The sequence below is a fragment of the Mycteria americana genome, chromosome 1 (genome assembly GCF_035582795.1).
Source record: "Mycteria americana isolate JAX WOST 10 ecotype Jacksonville Zoo and Gardens chromosome 1, USCA_MyAme_1.0, whole genome shotgun sequence".
Lineage (NCBI taxonomy): Eukaryota > Metazoa > Chordata > Aves > Ciconiiformes > Ciconiidae > Mycteria > Mycteria americana.
This window is the reverse complement of record NC_134365.1, coordinates 53,981,172-53,999,891: the sequence shown is the minus strand read 5'-3', so window position 1 is coordinate 53,999,891 and position 18,720 is coordinate 53,981,172. Positions and strand designations below refer to the sequence as shown.

At 38.1% G+C, this 18,720-nt stretch overlaps 1 protein-coding gene across 3 annotated transcripts in view; it reads right to left on the bottom strand.

Moving 5' to 3' along the window:
* Positions 1 to 371: 371 nt before the first annotated feature.
* The window catches only part of NR1H4 (nuclear receptor subfamily 1 group H member 4), a 35,065-nt gene continuing 16,716 nt past the window's right edge, over positions 372 to 18,720 (bottom strand). For all 3 annotated transcript variants that reach the window (XM_075497952.1, XM_075497960.1, XM_075497969.1), the window contains 6 exons: positions 15,523 to 15,656; positions 14,900 to 14,998; positions 13,689 to 13,788; positions 11,556 to 11,702; positions 2,156 to 2,269; positions 372 to 791 (listed from right to left, as the gene is read on the bottom strand). In XM_075497952.1, the coding sequence (XP_075354067.1) occupies positions 553 to 791; positions 2,156 to 2,269; positions 11,556 to 11,702; positions 13,689 to 13,788; positions 14,900 to 14,998; positions 15,523 to 15,656 (833 nt within the window). In that variant the 3' untranslated portion in view covers positions 372 to 552. The remainder of the gene's footprint in view (positions 792 to 2,155; positions 2,270 to 11,555; positions 11,703 to 13,688; positions 13,789 to 14,899; positions 14,999 to 15,522; positions 15,657 to 18,720) is intronic.

Sequence of the window (18,720 nt, the reverse complement as noted above, 5' to 3'; positions counted from 1 at the left end):
TTATATCATGAAAAGGCGTTTTTTGTGTGTGTGGCTTTTTACATAGTTTTCCATCTTCTGAAGAAATAAGAGCCTGTACATCTTATGTGAACACATTTCACAGTTGAATAGCAAATGACTATAGCATTAACCATTTCAGCTGGTTTATTACCGTAAATATCTGGAATATATTCTTTAATGGAGGCCAAGCACAAAAACACTGCAATGAAAAAATATGAATGCAAACCTGCATTTCCCCATTTGTCAAGAGGAACTGCAACTGCAATCAGCTTAATTGCAGCAGGAATTAACAGGGTTCCTCCGAGGAGCTGGTGGAGTCTTTCTGATCAGAGAATATAAATACAGAGAAAATTATACTGACGTGTGAAAATCTGATAGCTATACAATATTCTGTGTATAGTGAACAAAATGACTTTTATGAATCCATGGCATGTTTCTATAAAAATGCAGTAAAGAAAATTTTAAGGTACTGTGGGATACTTTTCTATGAAAATAAATGCTATGTGGTCCTTTAAAAAGATATTTTTCCTAAAATAAAATTAAAAGTATCCATCACTGCACATCCCAGATCTCACAGAGAAGAGGTGTGAATTTGTGATCATTCACTCTCCATGACATCAGCATCTCTGCGTGATGATGGTTAAATGTCCGTAATTCTGTAAGACGGCCCAGAAGACATGCAAAGTGTTGAGGGTTATCTGGGTGGTGAAGTTTGCAGAATTTTTGTAGAATATCCAGCAGGGGTTCTTGAAGCCTTTCCACAGACTCTCTGTCCTTTATGTATTGTCGATCTGGTTATGGTTTTAAAAGAAAAGAAGTAATTAGCAAATACATGCTCTGATACAATGTAAACATTTACACTAATGAATGAATATAAAAAATATTAAAATATTTACACTGGGCACTGATGATCACACCTACCAAGAATATTTCTTTTCAAGCTGAGAGAGAATAAAAGTGCTTTAACTTTGTATTTTTGGTTTGGGGTTTTCATGTAAGCTTCCCACTTCTAGCTAGGGAAAACTTTCAACTTTTTCAAAAACTGAAGAGTTTTAACGCAGAAATGTTTCTCTGGGGTTGTATCATCATCTCCCAGTGCAGTTCTGCACTTGAGTGCGTCCTGCAATGCATTGCAACAACTGAGCAGCACAGCATAAGTTCTTGGAGATGTAGTACAACAAGGGAATTTGACCAATACAGGAGAGCGTGCATACAGGTCACCAGGGAGAAATCAAGCATCTTCATCCTCAGATGAAATTTCTTTGTTAGAAAATACTTGTCTTTTTATTTTGTTCGTATGGAAGTATGTGTTTGGGTATTTGGAGAGGGATGAAAAGAGGAGGATGGGGTTTTTTGTCACTGAAATTTTTGGTGTAAAAAAATTTCCTGAGCCACACTGACTCAAAGAGCCATGGAATTGCTTCACCTTCCCATCTTCCATGAAACCTGATTTGGAAACCTGATTTGGAAACCTCAGTGTCTGTCTTTTGTCCTGAAGCCTCAGGCTTCTCTTCTCCCATTCCTATGATAGTCAGTTTGTTTGAGGCACTATACAATTTCTCCCTATGTTGTAGGCAGAGCCGGTTAGTTTTGTGTTGTCAAAGAATTAGTTTTTACAGCAAAGCCTGTAATCAGGGTTGAGACACTATTATGCTGACACTTCTGAAAGGTCAGTTTCCAAGACTTTATAGTCAAGAGGGCAACTTGCTACTGTCCTTCTGCTCTTGCCAGCTGGTGTCTGTTCAATAAAGGCTGAAGACCTTCATTGCTGTTCTCTATTCTAAGTTATAGGTTTTCCCAATTTCCCTCTAAAAAATGTGATATTCCACAATGCTCTGTAGTGATGTGCATGTAATCACATCTGGGATTTTCTGAAGGAAGAAGCCTGTCGTGCTAAGCAGTGAAAAGATACCAGTAATTTTTTTAAGCAAGGTATTTAGACACTTTTTTCCCTTGTATGCAAAACCAGGTGGTGTAGTAGGACATTTGGAGTTTGAATTTGTGTGCTTGTTTTCTGGTTTAACAGCTGAATATACTGAATAAGCATGTATGCTCACTTACTCTATGTAGAATGTGAGTTTTTACAAATCTCAGGTCACACTCCTCATGCTTTCTTTCCAAAACCACTAATATTTAATTCTGGATTAGAAGTTACCTGGAGATAGGATAACTATGGCTGTGAGCAGCGCATATTCTTCCTGTGTCATCTTCAGCTCTCCAATGCTTTTATAAAAATTAAACATGGGAGTTATGAATTCATCTGAGATACCTATGAGAGAAAAAAAGTTATAATATTTTTTAATTATTGAAATAATCTGATTTTTTGCCACAGAGCAATTATTTAGTATTTGAAGCCTTGACTGTCTTGGTGGGAGAAATTTACTACACAACTCAGGCCTGATGCAAGACAATTGGTTACAAAAGTGCAAGCACATCCTTGTTTTCCAGATCAGAGTAGAAACAGGCAAGCGCTGGCAATTTCTTTTTGCATGGTTTCAAAGTCTTTCTTTCAAGCAATTCCTTTTCCTCTACAGGTTTGTCCTTCTAGCTCTTCAGGATAAGTCTCACAGATGTTTTTTTCGCTGTCTGCTGATATTCTAACTGTCTTCTGTTTTCAGTATGCACAGTTTGCAAAACAGTCCCTATGTTCCCTATCTTTACGTTAGTTATATGGAAACCTCTCAGGGCGTATGGTTTAATTCTAGCCCAACTCTACAGCTAACTGCCTTGGGCAGTTGCTTCAGTTGTCTCCATAGAGTCTTAATTGCTCCTTTTATGTAGCCTGAAACTTTAGCTAGGTCTAGGATTACCTGTAGTCAACTTGCTTGCAAATAGTACTACCTTAAAGCATAAAGTAGTGTATTATAACGTACAGAGCCATAAATCATTAAAATCCATCCCAGTTTAAGGATGGGAACATGTGATTCTCTTGCCATGAGCGAAACCCTTTGGGGTTACGGAACTGGGGCATGCCGACTGGGCTTCCTCTTACTGATTTTATCATCGAGTCACAATGTTCTTACTTAGCCTTAAATTACAGATATACTTCATTCTGCTTTTTGGTGTAAAAGAGAAGTGGGTCCTGTGACATCAAATTTATTTATTTTTTTAAACTGGTGTGTGAGTCAGTCAGAGCAGCCATTAGACTGTTGACAACGGCTGCTTGCAGCTCTGAAGTGGTGGCACTGACAAGGTGTAGAGAGCTGAACTAGTGGTTCGGCAGCAAGAAGCCTTTTGGTCTTCCTTGGCTGAAAGGATGGAAACCTCCTCTGTTCCCAAAGTCGAGGGCCATAGGATTTCTTGTCATTTTACTCCTAATTTTGAGCCGTTCTGGGGGAAGACTTTATAACTTGGTATGGAAACCACATGAAATAATGTGATTTTGAGTGTTGTATACAACTGGAAGCTGAAGTCCAGGACTGGTAAGGTTTGGAGTGCCTCCAACAGGGGAAATTCAAAATGAAACTCAGCAGGTGGAATTCAAAGAAAGGAAACATGAAGTCACTTGACTTAACTACGAACAAGTCACATTTTGCTGTGACAGCGAGAACTTAGTTCATTCAGTGGAATAGTTGTGTCCCAACAGAGTGAAAGTATGGTCTTGCAGGGTGTGGTTTGTTTGGTGGCTGAATGATGTGTTTAAACATGTGACATGAGCAGCCTATGTTCACTTCAGATTACAAGCCACAAATCTCATTTTTGTAACAAGTTCAACACTATTGAGAAGAGTCTAAGTCAATTAAGCAGATATATATGACGTGAGTCGGCTCATCCTGTGGAAGTTAGTAACACAGCTGGAGCTTTATACAGAGCAAACAGTAGTCATAGCATCTCATGTTCTGTGAGGTTTATGTCATTAGTCATCAGTGTTAACGATTTAAAATTTTGAACACTTGTTATTGCTAAGTTTTGGGGAACTGCCTGTCTCTCTCTTGGGCGGTTTTAAATGCCAAAGTTCCTTACTATATGACATACGTAAGGAACACATACATATGACACACCAAAGTCTTAAAGTTCACGTGAATGTAGAAACAGGAAAAAAAATAAGTCTAGCTGAGCCTGAAAGCAGAGCAAATGAATTCCTTTTGTGGAAGTGAATAGTTCAGCAATGACATGAAAAAAGTCCAAGACAAACTGGATATTTTTAGAAGTCTCTGTGCAAGGTATCACGCCTCTGGGCACAATCATCTTGGCAGCAGACAGGAAATGGGAGGAAGTGGGCTGTGACTAAGACTCCCATCATTTGTTTCTCATATTCATAATTTGATTTTTTTTTCTCTTTTTTTTTGGGTCAGGTTAGTTTTCAGCTGGATTAATTCATTGTTTTGCTGACCACAAAGCTCCTCAAGTCCTACTGTCAATATAGCAGAAGTGGGATGAAAATGATGCTAGTGAACAGGGTGTGAAGTAACTAATTCAGGTCCTCACCGGTCCAGGCACTGTATAAGCATACAGTAAAACAATCCTTGCCCCAGAAAGCTTATAATCCAACATTAAGAAACTAAAGCATGGATGGGTGAAGCAAAAAATGAGTATAGATGTGGAAGCAAATGAAATTACGGCAGAGAGCTTCTCTGCACTACTGTACTCCAAACAGAGAAATAAAACGGAAGAGGTGAAAGCAAGTAAAAAGGGATGTTTCAGCAATGCAACTGATTTACTGCTTTTACTAAAGAGAACAGAACCTTGAAATCTTTAAATAGATATGTGTCACAAGACAATTACGAATGAAACCATGCGATATGAGCAATTTTGAGACTAGGATAATGGATTTTTTTCTTGGTTACTAGTTTTGCCCTCATCCCATTTGTGCTGGAAATTCTCTGTTATTTCATCATCCTGTATGCACGTTACACAAACCACTGTTCCATCACAAGAGGGGGCTGTTTTCTAATGGGATTGAAATGCTTCAGTTTGGATTTAATAAACTCCATCAGAAAGCAAAAAAGCAGGAAACAGATGTTTATAGTTCTTGCTTTTTTTTCCTTATCTACTGCACAAGATGTTGTCGCTTCAATTCAGGTTATAAGAAAACGGATTAAAGGCAATTTGATGCTCATAACTGGAAAGGCTAGAGGAGAAACAAATTACATGACTTTTCAAATGTAATTGTTACAAATCATACTCCAAGAGTGAAAAAAATCCAATAGATAAAGTTATAATGTATTTCTGGCCTCAGTGAGAACAGAAGTTAGCTCCGTCTAGCCCTCTTTATTTAAATCAGACAAGAGCACTGCACAGTACTGTGTCAGAGAGGCAGAGCTTCCTGGGCAGTGTTAATGGTGCTTCCTTCTTAACTTTTTCTCAAAAAAGCTTCAAAAACTTTTCATGCAGCGTTATGGCAATAAGAACATGCCCTTCCTTTGGGTTTCACTGTGCATCATTCCGAACTACAGATTCCTACCTAACCACCAGCCCAACTCCATCATCTGCGGAAGATACTGCAATTCATTTGATTGATTTTGTTATGTTAATGGCTGACTGGTTGTAAACCCCAGGGTAGTCAATGGGAAATACTAGCTTTACTGAGTACGGCCTTGCAGTGTTAGACTGGAGCAGATTTAAACCCATGAGCATTATTCATTCAGCACCCCTTACTTCTTGCACAATTTCATTCCTATCTGTAGCTTAAGACACAGCATTGTTTCAGACCTTTTCTTTTTTAGGGTTTTGGTCCTATGATTTCTCTCTGAAGGTAAGATGACTGTTGCTTTCATAAGGTTTGCAGTTTCAGGCCATAAATAATTATCCGGTTAACATAATCCTGGAATAGATGTTTTTACTGTGATATCGAGTCAGTATTGCCAGCTTTTTGAGACCAATATTCTCTCTTCTGTTTTGGCTGTTGATTAAAACTGAAGAGATTAATCTATTGCAAGAGGAAAGCTTGAGAGTAAGTACTAATTAACAGTAACTAGCACTGTGTGATTAATATGGATAGAGAGATCTTTTTTCTTGATAAACATGGAGGTGCCAGTGGATATTAAACCAAGGGTATATTGGTAGCTGTTTTATGAAAATAAAATACATTAATTACTCACAAAATTACATCTCATCTTTCACAGTGTTTCATCTACCGGAACTGCTTTCCATGCTGCTTATGAGCTCTGCCTTCTAACCTGTTCAAATGCATCAGTGGCCCTTTAAACACTGACCAAATTCACTGTGTTGATGCTGAGCGCTGAAAAGGGGAAAATCTAACCGGTAGAGAAGATACACCAGAGCATGTTCATGTGACCTCTCCTCTGTCATCATCTTGTAGAGGTTAAATGGCCAACTTAAATGAGAGGTTAGCATGTGCCAAGGAGAACTCGCAATCAGGATAGCAAAAACCCATCTTGTCAAAAGCAATCAATAGGACCACTGTGAAGCCATCATTGCAGGCAAAGAAACCTTAGTTAAAAAAAAAACAAAAATACAACAAACAAACCAAACCTGCAAGGAGGATGCAAATGACGTTGCCACATACCATCCTTTGGCAGTGGCCTGAGTCCCTGCAGTCAGGAGGGAAGTGCGGTCTGGCACACAGCAGCAGCATCTGCACCGCCCTGAGCTAGTCTTCATAGGCTGGGCCTATTCAAATAAGTTTTTGGCCTGGAGAACCGCACTTATGCAGAAGAAAAGAGATTGGGTCCTCTGACATCTGTTCTTGTTTTCATGGGTATAAATTAACTCTGTATGTACGATTTAGACACTTGTATCAATTTTATTTGTGACTCAGGAACATGGCACTGGCTAAGTCAGTGTGGTAGCGTGTGCGGTACCACGTACGAACAGAAAAGCTTTCCTATACTCTGTAATGTAAAGTGGTCCTAATTTCTAAATATTTTGGGCAGTGTGCCAGTTGTGGGTTGAGTCACAGGACGGTAAGTCTCTCCTTCCGTGTGGATGCATATGACCATTTGGAGGGTTAGACACCTCCAAATGACACACACCAATGATTTGCAGGTATGTTTAGAAATAAGGGGCTAGATACTGGCCAGGTTGCTCTCTGTTAGGTTAGATTATTTGGACTCAGCAGTGAAGATCATTTCATTTTGTTTCTCTGCACAAACCCCAGCACAATAGGGTTTTGAAACAACACCATTACTCAGTACTAATAGTCAAATAATAAAAGCCAAAGGCAGCGGAAGTGATTAGGTATCCCTTGTTCTAGTGCCAAATTTTGCCCTTGGTTGCAGGAGTCTCTTGTCCAAATCAATAGGAACTTTGTATCCCACATTCAAGGGCAAAAGGTGGCATCTTGCCAATGCTTTGAAATTGTGGCTATTTCTTTTTTTCCTTGGTTCTCACTGTACTTCAGCACCTGTAACCCATCCAGGAAGACAACAGTATATTTCACAATGTCAGGTGTCCTGCTCCCAACTGAAAATTTGGGTCCAGATTCTTCCGTTTGTGTCCATATCTGATAGTATCTTATTCCCTGATACTGAAATTAGTAGAACTGCTTTGTAGAATAAAATGATGAAATAAAAATCTGTGGCTCTTCATGACCACTGAAAGCAGGTGTCCTTAGGAAAACTAGCTATAAATGCTCCCTGAGAAAACATTTCAGCACTGTTTTTAAAAATATTGTACTGCTACATAATGGGGAGAGTTTGCTTTCAAAATAATAGAAAGAAACTAAGCATTAAATTACTAGGATGTCAGCCTTTCACAGAATGAATCAATCAGTCACAACTAGGTGTATGCATAGTGAAGCATCAAATAAGATGAGTAAGTGACACAAGCTGCCATTAACATTAAGTAAAATGTCTGTATTTGTCATTAAGTCTCAATATTAGAGTGAGTAGGAGAGGATTTCAGTCTCAGGAGCAGCTAATGAAAGAATTTCTATAATACCTTATGGAGAAAGACCATAAGGGCACAAACAAAGGCGGTCACTGAGATGCACCAGGGCTTGAGCAATATGCTCAAGCTAAGAAATAAAAATACACCTCATCAGCATGAGAATAAAAATGAAGGCTGCTAATGCTCAAAGGTCATCAACATCAGATCTCTGGCTTTTTTATCAGAAAAAAAAAAATCCGTTCCATACAATCAGACTGGGGAAGGCATAAATATTAATAGATGAGAGCAGCTTCCAAGCGGACGTGGTGGCAGGTGACAGAAGTCTGGATGGCTTGTGACTTTTAGGCAGGATCCCCACCCCCGATTTTATGGATACAGACATCAAGGCTTGACAATAGGACTTATGTGACATTCAGACAATTGTCTGCACCTAAAAATATGTGGACAGAAGTTCTGAGTAACAGCAATAATTTATGGCTGATGCCCTGACAATGTTTAGGACCTCACTAGGAGCCATGAATAATCCTGATGCTTCTTCATCATTCATTACCTACATTTCTACTCATTACCTACATTCATTGCCTAATACATTTAATTTCTAAACTCTCACTCAGCTGTCACTGCATTTCCTCTGCTGTTCTCTGTTGTCTTTGTGGGGTGTTTCAGTTTGCTGCATTTAGTCTTGGTTTTCAATGAGGTGTATGCAAAAAAAAAAAAGTCTCCAAATTTATGTGTAATTCTCATGGGTTTTCTTCTTTATTTGACTTGGGTTTAATCTCTTCTGGCCATTTTATCTCTCGGACCAGACTATAACATGATAATGGCCAGCTAGTTTCTCGTAGCATGTGTCATTACTTGTTAAGGCTGGAAGAGGCTGCTTGAGTTTCTATCCTAATATCACATTTAGTACAGGCCATTATTCAACCTAGAGCCCTGGTGTTGAGTCTTATGACATGCAGGGGTGTGAACTGCATATTTAATATTTTTGAAAGCTGTATGTGTAAGCAATGATAACAGAAGAAATCGGATGCCTTTCTTTCATTTTGTTTAAACTCAGGACACCTGAAAATGACCGTGATTTAAACCACAAAAATAAGATGGTTTAGTAGCAGGTATTTTCCAACAATTATTCAATTTGCCTAAATGTGGAATTCTGGAATTTATCATAAACTAAGACAAAACATGCAGAAAAATTGTGCCAATGCGAGCTCTTAAAGTCAAAACAAAAAACTCTGGTAGCTTGTATGACGACAAACAGGATTCCTATGAAAATTCAGTGAACACTGGGAAATACACTTGGGAAGCATGAGAGAGTCAAACCTTCCTAGTAAAAATCCTTCCTCTTATAAACCAAGCTACTGTGCATTTTTGGTGCAAAGGAAGTGATACCACTAACTGACAGGCAGTTACCAGTACTGAAAACATAGGCAGAGGGACATTTAAAAAACACATTTAAGTCTTTTCATGCAAGGGACATTGCCAGGTTGACAGATACGCTCTAGCATGCAGCAATGTCAGTCCAAAATGAGAGACTCTGGAAATTTTGAGTGACTTCTGGGTCTGTGCAGTAGCACTAACAGTTAAATAGCATCGGCAGAAGCAATGAAGTTAACACTGCTACAAATGCAAAGATTTACAAGCTGTTTTTCTTGTTTACTGTCACAGCCCCATTAAGTGCAGCCAAGGAAAATGTGTTTAAGTAGGCTTGAATTTGCCCAGAGTGGAGAAATAAAACACATGGAAAAGGGTATTTTGTCCTATATTCTGGCTATTAATGGAAGGAAAGAATGCAGCCAGGAGCAAGTAAGCTGGATAATATATTATTCTCCTGTAATATAGGGAGAGAGCAATTCTAGCAGCAGGATTTCCTCTTATGCCCCCAACTTGATCCTGGCTTGAGGGAAAATACTTTTGAGAGCCTTTTCCAAGAGCAATAAGACATATGTGTGTATATATATATATATATATACACACACACACACACACACACACACACAAAAGAAATACGGGAAATATTCCTTTGGAATAAATAATACCACATTTGAAATCATTACTTGTCTTGAAACTTTCCTCTACTCAAAATGTTATTTTTTTTAATCTATTTCATGACAGCTAAATAATGTTACTGCAGGATACAATGTCATATTCCAGCTAGTCATGTTATGGTATGAAATGCTATCTTTAAGTCTAGTACTAGCTTGCAAAAAATGATATTGCATCTCATCCGGACTCAATAGTTGCAGCAGAGTATTTTAAAATTATGAGTAAGGAAAAAATTATTGGTATGACATAATAGCTTATGTAATGTTCTGGATCAAAGTATTTCCTGCTTCTGCTTTTTATGAACAGTTGAAACCTTGAACAAGAAGGTTGATACTGACTGTATAGATTAGAGGAGCAGAAGCTTTCAGTAATCATGTAGTCATATGGATTCATTTTTCTAAGACATATTTTAATTAAAAAATTAGGTTATATTTTATTTGAAAAATCTCTTAATGAAGACATTTGGATCCATGTCAACTCATTGCAGTTTCCAGGAAGTATCTCTGGCCTTCTTGGCATACTTCTCTGCCTGCAGAACCTGGACCAGAAGCTATCCATATCACTATCAACGTCACCATTTCCAGTCTGTCAAACAATAGCCTCTTATAATAAATCAAAAAGAAAGAAATATAAAAACCTACAAAATATAAACCTAGAATTGAGTGTGCTAAGCCAAACTAAATACATACGTTCAGCAAATGAGTTATTCTCATGTTTCCTAACTTCTTTTCAGGGTTTCAAATATATAAGTACTCACCTAATTTTGCTTACATCAGTAGTACCTTCACATTACTGATTTTAAGAGTTTCAGAACTGAATTCAACCCCATTTCTATGACTAGTAATGAGGTTAAATGTTATCCTATCTCTTCTCCTTCTGACGATTAAAAAGGAAGGCCAGAAGCCAGAGTCAAAGCACTCTTTCTGACTATAGACAGACTCTGATTCAGAATTTTTGTTGCATTTGAATTTTGAATGATAGGTAGCTGAGGGGTGGATAAAGTTGGCTGGTCAATACAGAAAAGGGCAAAACATTCAGTATTGCATCAGGGGAGCACAGAGAATACATAACAATGCATGACAATGCAAAACAAAGCACAACTTTTTGCGCTTTGAGGAACAAACAATATCCAGCCCTGTTTGGCTTTTCATAATTGTTGATATTTATGTCTAGAACCAGTAGAATTTGTCATAGCCACTGAGCATTTGATGGACCTTAAGAAGCAGAAAACATACTGAGAACATGCCATAATTTTTTTTAATAATTCTTCTATGCACCTTGTGCAGTGTGATTCAGTTTTACCAAATTGAGCCTAAGAATATGTGTTTCCCTACAGTCATCTCCAGTAACTTCCTAACATCTTTTTTTTCTTTCTTTCTCATAGTGATTGCATTTGAAAGCATAAATATTGATATTTTATATGAATAATTTGAAATAGTGGTACTTCATTGTTATTTAATGCTTATAATTTGAGACTTGCTCTGGGTTTATTTGATACACCATCATTCATAATACTTGCAGTGTATTTATAAATAAACCTTTACCTTATGACCTTTAGACTCAAGGCTGAGTTAGGTTTGTTCTAGTTAATATAAAGAACAACATTCAGATAAACCTGTTTCAATGCTAATAAACAATTTTACTAGCTTTTCAAGGGCAAAATACTGACACAGAAGTGCACAGAAGTGGTTTGTTTTTTCCTCATTAAACAAGATACTTACCACTATTGCGAATTCTTTCTTCTAAAAGGACAGTATGCCCTGTGGGAAGTTTCCTACTGAAGATCTCAGCTGAACGGAGGAACATGGCTTCTACTGCTGAGCCCTTCAGCAAAGCAATCTGATCTTCATGATCAAGGGTTTGGAAGCCTGAGGAGACGTTACAGATAAGTAAGGCAGCAACAGAAAAGTCCCCGCTACTTTCTGTCTTGAAGTTCTTGCACGTGAGGTGCTACACATCTGCAGAACCTTGGTGTTGATGTCAGTTGTTGCCAAGTGCTGCGGAAATTGAAACCCAGATTCCAGAAAATGACACAGATTTGATTCTCACTGAAGTCTGAGAATTAGATGTGTGTTTTAGTGTTCATGGTACTTTAAGAAGAACATGATAAGCAAAATTTAGTGTCATAGCACAATGAATAGTGGAGACTTTGTCTAGCCTGATGGTGCGACCTAACATCTTCTGCCATGTTTCTACCAGAGCTCTCTATATGACTCTCCCTCTGCCATGCTGCTTTCAGCTCTTTCCATGCTCTGGTGGCAAAAATCAGCATTTGAAGCATCTAATTTTAAATATTACACCTTGCATTTGGACTAAGATACGACTTTACATAGAGGCTTCTTGCTGTTTTAAATATGTGTTTCTCTTTATGGTAGAGAAGGACTCTAAAACCACTGAAGAAATCAGAAGGAATTTGGTAACTTGTGTGAATACAGAGCTGCTCCTCTGAAGAAGAACAGGGAGATGAAGATCATGGGAAACTCTCCTGATACTTGCCAATACAGGTACCCATCTTATACCCACCCCCTGATTCTGTGGGGAAGCACAGAAAACGATAATGTAGAGAATAAAACAAGAAGGTGATAAATCCTGCCAGATGTACTCTAAGTCAACACTGAAAATAGCAGATTATTCAATTAGCATTGAATGGCATGGACACAGCGTACCTTGCGTGAATAAGAAGGTGGCCCTCATTCCAGGACAATGCACAACAAATGAAGAAGAGATTCAAAATTATTTGCATCTTTTTAACTGTTTGTATAGGAAAACAGAAAAAAGCCCCTCCCTTCATCCTTTTCAACATAAACTGAACAGCAGGACCTGGATATTTTTCTGTACTTCTGCCTTTAAGACCCCTTTGCCTTTTCCTCAGCATAAGACCACTTGGATTGCAGAAGTCTGGTAGGGTTTTTTTCCTCATATGAAACACCCATCAAGTTGCTAGCTCATAGCTTCACTCCCTGTTAGGTGGGGATGTGCATGCGTAACCCTGTGCTTGAGCAGTGATTGCGTTCAGCCAGAGTGGCACATAGCAAATTAAATTCTTTCTTTTGTTCCATCAAGGAGCAGTGTTAGCATCTTTCTGCTGACATTGGTGTATCCCTTTGCTTAATTTGTGCTCCGTTCATTTCCTGTGAGCCAGTATCCCAGTTAGCATAAAAAAAATATGGTTACAACTGCAGTGCTAGGCTTTGAAGCAAGCCCGTAACACACAGAGAAAGGGTCAATATCATGGGAATACCAGGAAAATAATGTTTTCATACACCTAAACATTACTTGTTTTACAAGGAACCTGTACCATGCCCAGTGTTCACTCTTGAGGTAACATCAACTTGGGAGTTAAAAAAATACTAATGATAAACTCAGGTTTTCGGTGCTTGTCCATAAGACACCCTGCGAGGACCATAACAGTTGGTACCACCAACTAGGGAAAGTTCTTGTTTAGGATTCACAATTCAGTGGATGCCATGACCTAGAGGCTTTGCTAGAAAGGCAGCAAAGCCAGTGAAACAGAGTCTGGCAAGTGTTAGCGGTAATTTAGAGGCACACTATTTGGCATTGCAGTGATATATGAAAATAAAGTCTCTCTAGAGACACAACCCCTTCTCTGAGTGTTTTGTTTGTCAATAGGTAAAGAGTGCCACATCTCAGAGTGGCAGAGTTTGAATTATTCAATGTATTATTCCTCAGAGCACAAAGCTCCTTTTCTTTAGACAGTGTCTGAAGAATGCATATATGTCAGAGAAGGAAGCATTTTTATATAGTCTTCAAAATATACACAACAATCACCAAATGGCAACTGAAAGGCATGCAAGCTTTGCAATAACAAATTTTCCCCAACGCACTGGATATACCTGGTAGTCTTTTAGTGAATTCCACAAGAACCTGCACATGACTGGTAGCCATTTCTGTTAAAATCAGAAAATTTCCTTCAGCACTGAATTCCTCGTGTAACTGTTAAAAATCAAACCAAACAAAATCGGTTAATATTCATTGTCACTTCACATTTAAGAGCATAAAATACAAGAATTATTAGAGTGGATCAGGCAAGAGGTCCATCTAACCCTGTAATTTGTCTCCAATGATTGTCAAAAACAGGTATTTTAGAAGGCAATGTAAGAAGTAAAAGAAGTAGACAGTGTCCTTTCCTTTGGAATATCTGGGTCACTTTCAGTGTCATCTCTAGCAATCAATGATTTAGGCACTTCCTGAGCTAGAAGTTCTATGTGTACCAAAAGCCTTGGTATATTTTTATATTTATCTATATTTAACCAAAAGCCTTGTTATCCATGAATATGTCTGTTTCTTTTTTTAATATATTTTTGGTTTTGACCTCCTCGACCTCCCATGGAAATAAGTTCCACAAATTAGTTATGGGTTATTCAACCCTCCCCCTGCAAGTGTCTTCTTTTAGTTTTCAAAGTTAATGACTTACGAAATAATTTTCTACAGTTTGGGGTTTTTTTTTTAAGATTGAACACGACAGTTTTGTAAAAAAAATATTTATCTCTTAAACCCTTTTCTCCTCTTTTCCCTGTTTCCCAACCTTTTTCCATCCTACCATGAAAACTGGAAGCTTTTAAAGGGAAAATGGAATTTCTAGAAGGTAGAGAGGAAAAGGAAAGAAGAGGGGATGAAACAAAAATCCAAACCTAGAAAATGTTGGGAATTTGGGTTAAAAAAAAATGAAATATTTTCAAGCTTCCAGGCTGGTGTCTTTATAGAAAGGAAGCTTGGCTGCAAGTCAGACTCAAATCACTGCCTATACTGACAATGCAAAAAACAAAGCTCCAGTCAGCAAAGGTTAGATTTGAGCATAAAAGTGTATTTCCAGAGTTGAAAGCTTTTTCTTAGCATTTAAGTTTGATAAACAAAGATGTGGTCTAACTTTTGACTGAATGGGAGAGATTCTGCCCCCCCTGCAGCATGTTTTAACGGTAAGCTTTTAACCATAGTTTGCTCTACTACTTACTACACCTACTTATGCTGATTACAAATATTTTGTGCTGTGTAATCCTCGGCTTTATCATCCACATCTCAAAAATGGATTCATCAATGTACTTACCAGTTTTTTTGACACCTCCTGTGGTATTTGTTGTTTACTGTATGAATCCATGATGTAATCAAGAAGGTTCTGCTGTTCTGGGGTAAATTCTACTTTCTCCTATACTGGCAAAAAAAAAAAGCCCATTATGAAATGCGGTCATAGAAATGATCTAGCATCTCTTGCTTTAAGCAAAAGCTATAATCTATTTCTCACATTTGGAGACCAAACAGACAAGAGGTTTGCTTGTCACTGAGATTTCTATAGAAGTGTATAGAAGAGAGGTGTATAATGCTTCTAAACTGCGTGAGTTTGTGTGGTTTATTATTAGAAATAAGGAAATGTTTAGCAAATAACTAAGTGTGCTCAAACTTTAATATCACACCTCACCATATGTAATATATTCCTGACATATGTATCACAGAAAAAATACTTTATGGGTTTAATGGGTGCTTTACTGAGTTTTGACTAAAAATATCAGAACCACTTCTATACTCAAGGTATTTCCTTGACTTGCAGGAGATGGAGTTTTAATTAATACAGACAGCTCCAGAGAGTTTGCAAGTACTCTATATTCACTGTACTAGCCACATTTAGCTCAAACATCACCACTACCGTACGAACTATTACAAGAATTTTCTTACCCTATATATTTTAGTTGTAGACGTCACTTGTTTCATGTCGTGGCCTTCGTTATCTTCATTGACTGTCTGATCTGGGGGCTGTTTCACATTTTTCCGTAGCCTTTTTGACTTGCATTGTATTTCTGTTAACAGACCTAGAACACATAATAGAACAGATAGCAATTGGATTTATATATGCCTCAGGCACTGAATAGGTACATAAGTGTGCCCATGAATGCCCCTTATGCTAACAAACCCACTTACCTGTGCAGATCATTTCCTGAACATGTTATTATCTTTGGATGGGAGTCTAATGAGACGTACTAAGTACACTCTAATGAGTAGTCTAGCCCAGCAGGAGCCCATCTGCAGAGCAAAATGGTTCTGGTGACCCAGCATCCACAAAGTGTGCATGTCAGGGGTCTTACTTTGGACCAGCTCCGATCTGGTCTTACAGACAGAGAACCCATTAGCAATGGGAGTGCGCCAGAGTGTGTCTTTGGTTTGGTTTCATCCAAAAGAAAACCTGTTCATGTGCTCCAACACCCGAACCAAAGTGCACTAAATGGGGTCAATTGGAAGACTGTCATCAAAAGTGTGCTCCTCATCCGATCCAAAACAGTAATCGAGGTGCAGCTCTTCTTACACAAAGAGCAGTGAATGTTTTCAATAATCTTTAAGCAATATTATGGCTGTAGTGCAGAATCTTTACACAGAAAGCCCTCTAAGAAGGGAGGACGCCAGGGCTTTAGCCATTACAGTGTCACTATATAGATAGACCAATAGCTGAAAATGTAGGCTCAGAAGTAACTCAGGCTGGCAAATATAGCTGAAAAATGTATTTATTTAAAATGTTACTCGGTTGGTCTTGCTATTTTGCATTTCATTGTATTAGAGGACTGAATAAAACCCTGGTTTTACTATAGAGTTTCACTTGCCCTAATGAAAGGATTTTTGCATTTGTGGGTTTTTTTTTGTTCTAGGCTACATTTCAGTGCCTTGAACCAGGGAGCATCCTTGTGTGGATGTCATAAAAACTAGCAATTTGCTTGTGCTAACAAAAGAAAGGGACAATAGGTACCCTACACAACCTGTGGAAGACAGCCAGAAAGCACAAATGAAAAAGTAAACAGCTAAGTATTCATCTAAAAATAAACCTATCAGCACAGGACTTCTTTCTTTCTTTTTTTTTTTTTTTGAGCTTTCAAGTATCCTTCCCATTCTTCACTTTGAAAATGCAGAGCAGGAAAAGAGGCTCATTCAGTGAGCATATGATAGTGGAGGAAGATACCATGAAAACAGTGAATTTCATTGTGAATGTTTTTAATTTCCTGTTTAAGCACTATATAAAATAACCTACCTGAACTGCTGAGAGAAGAGGAAATTTACATGATTAAAATAAGACCTGCAAATAATACCTTGAAAGGGGGGAATGGGAATGATGGAGATAATAATTGGTATCAAGCCATGTAATTTGTGCTGCCACACAGCATAATAGATTTCTTTTTCAAAATTATTCAGTGCATCCTTTGGCAGTGTTAGTGGGCTTGTACTGTTTTCCACCAGCTTAGGATCTGGTCTACTACCTTCCTAGGAGAAATTTGGTTTACATTTGCCTTAAGCAGTAAGACAGATTTTTCTCGTGCTTCCGGTTACTGAGTAGTACCTTGACATCTTATTCTGGCTCTATTTAAGTTAGCTGGAAAACTCATGCGAGAGACAGGACTCTACTTTTTACCTCAGAGATAGCTAGGTTTCCATGGGTAGTAAATGGGTATTACCTTGCAGGAAGAGTGGCAGAACCTGGGTCTTCCCTGGGCAGACATTTTACCCAAGAAACTTGCAGTTTATATCAAAACCACAGCAAATGACTGAGGTTGATAGTTAGTAATTTTGATCTGTCTGTAGTTTGTGTATAAAGGGCAGGATTAGGATTGTTGAGTAGCCATGCCATAAATGTTTATAAGACTTTACCTCCTTGTTCAGAGGGAAAAAAGAATTCACAGAGCCTGCAATTACAATCCTACAAAATGAGTAAGTGAAACAAAGTTCAAGGTAACCTTTTATTTCCTAGTCTTTTTTTTTTTTTTTTTCCAAATAAATGCTCTATACTACTAGAAGCTTTGTGTTTTACTGTCCTGGATTGCCTTGAACTAAAAGCAATTATACAGCACACTCCTACTTAAAAGCCATTAAATAGTACCTTGCCAAACATTCTCATTGCAGTGCATTAGAGCATGGTTATGGTTAAGTCATGAGCAACACAAGATACCCAGTGTTTCCATTGCAGAGAGAGAGTCAGATGGCAGTGGCACTCGCTGGCTTTCATTTCACATATGCCAGTTTGTGAAAACGATAGGCCAGCTTAAAAGTTTCATGTGGGCCCAGTCAGTATTATTTACGCTGACCTATTTTTTCGGTGATGGGTTGTTTTTTTGTCATACTAAGTCACTCAGGCTACTTTGAACCCTCGAAATTTTGGCACAATGGATCTGGGATCAGCACCACAGGGGAGTTATTTTCCCCTGGCACTTAGGGATGCATTGAGTGCTGTCATCAAGTGGTAGTGTCTGCTCATATATTTATGTATTGCACAAGAATATGTCATATCTCAGGATCTTTGTAGCCTGTTCAATTTGCAGAATGAAAGATTAATTACATTATGCTGGCAATGCATTCCAAATATTGATGGAGCTTATTGTTTCTCACAAAACCAACAGTTAATATAGCATCTTCTGATCAGATTGAGGGGTAGAAGTATATTAAAAATTCCAAGTAGATTAATTTCCTGTATGAAGCTAAATTGGTTTCACACATATGTGTATGCTAAAATGATTGGAGCCATCAAGGAAAATAAATTGTATCCCTGTTCATGGAAGGCAGAAGAGCAGATGTTTACAGACTGTTTTCAGGAGCAAGCTTGCAAAAATAATGGCCAACATTTTACTCAAAACGCAGTTTTAAACGTGTTTAAAGTTGCACTCCAATATCCCTGTTGTTCTAAGTTATCGAATATAAAGCTCAATGAAGTTTATAAGCTGCCAGTCTGAATAGCATATTCGCTTTAATATGAAACATTATTAAAGTCTATCATCAGCTTCATTTCTGGAGATGGTTCTACCTATGTGCCTATACGCAAGGCAGGAAAAACTATAGTGCCACGAGAAAAGCTAATGAGACTATAAAAAAGGGCTAGCCCGTAGCAGGCTTTGCCTGATT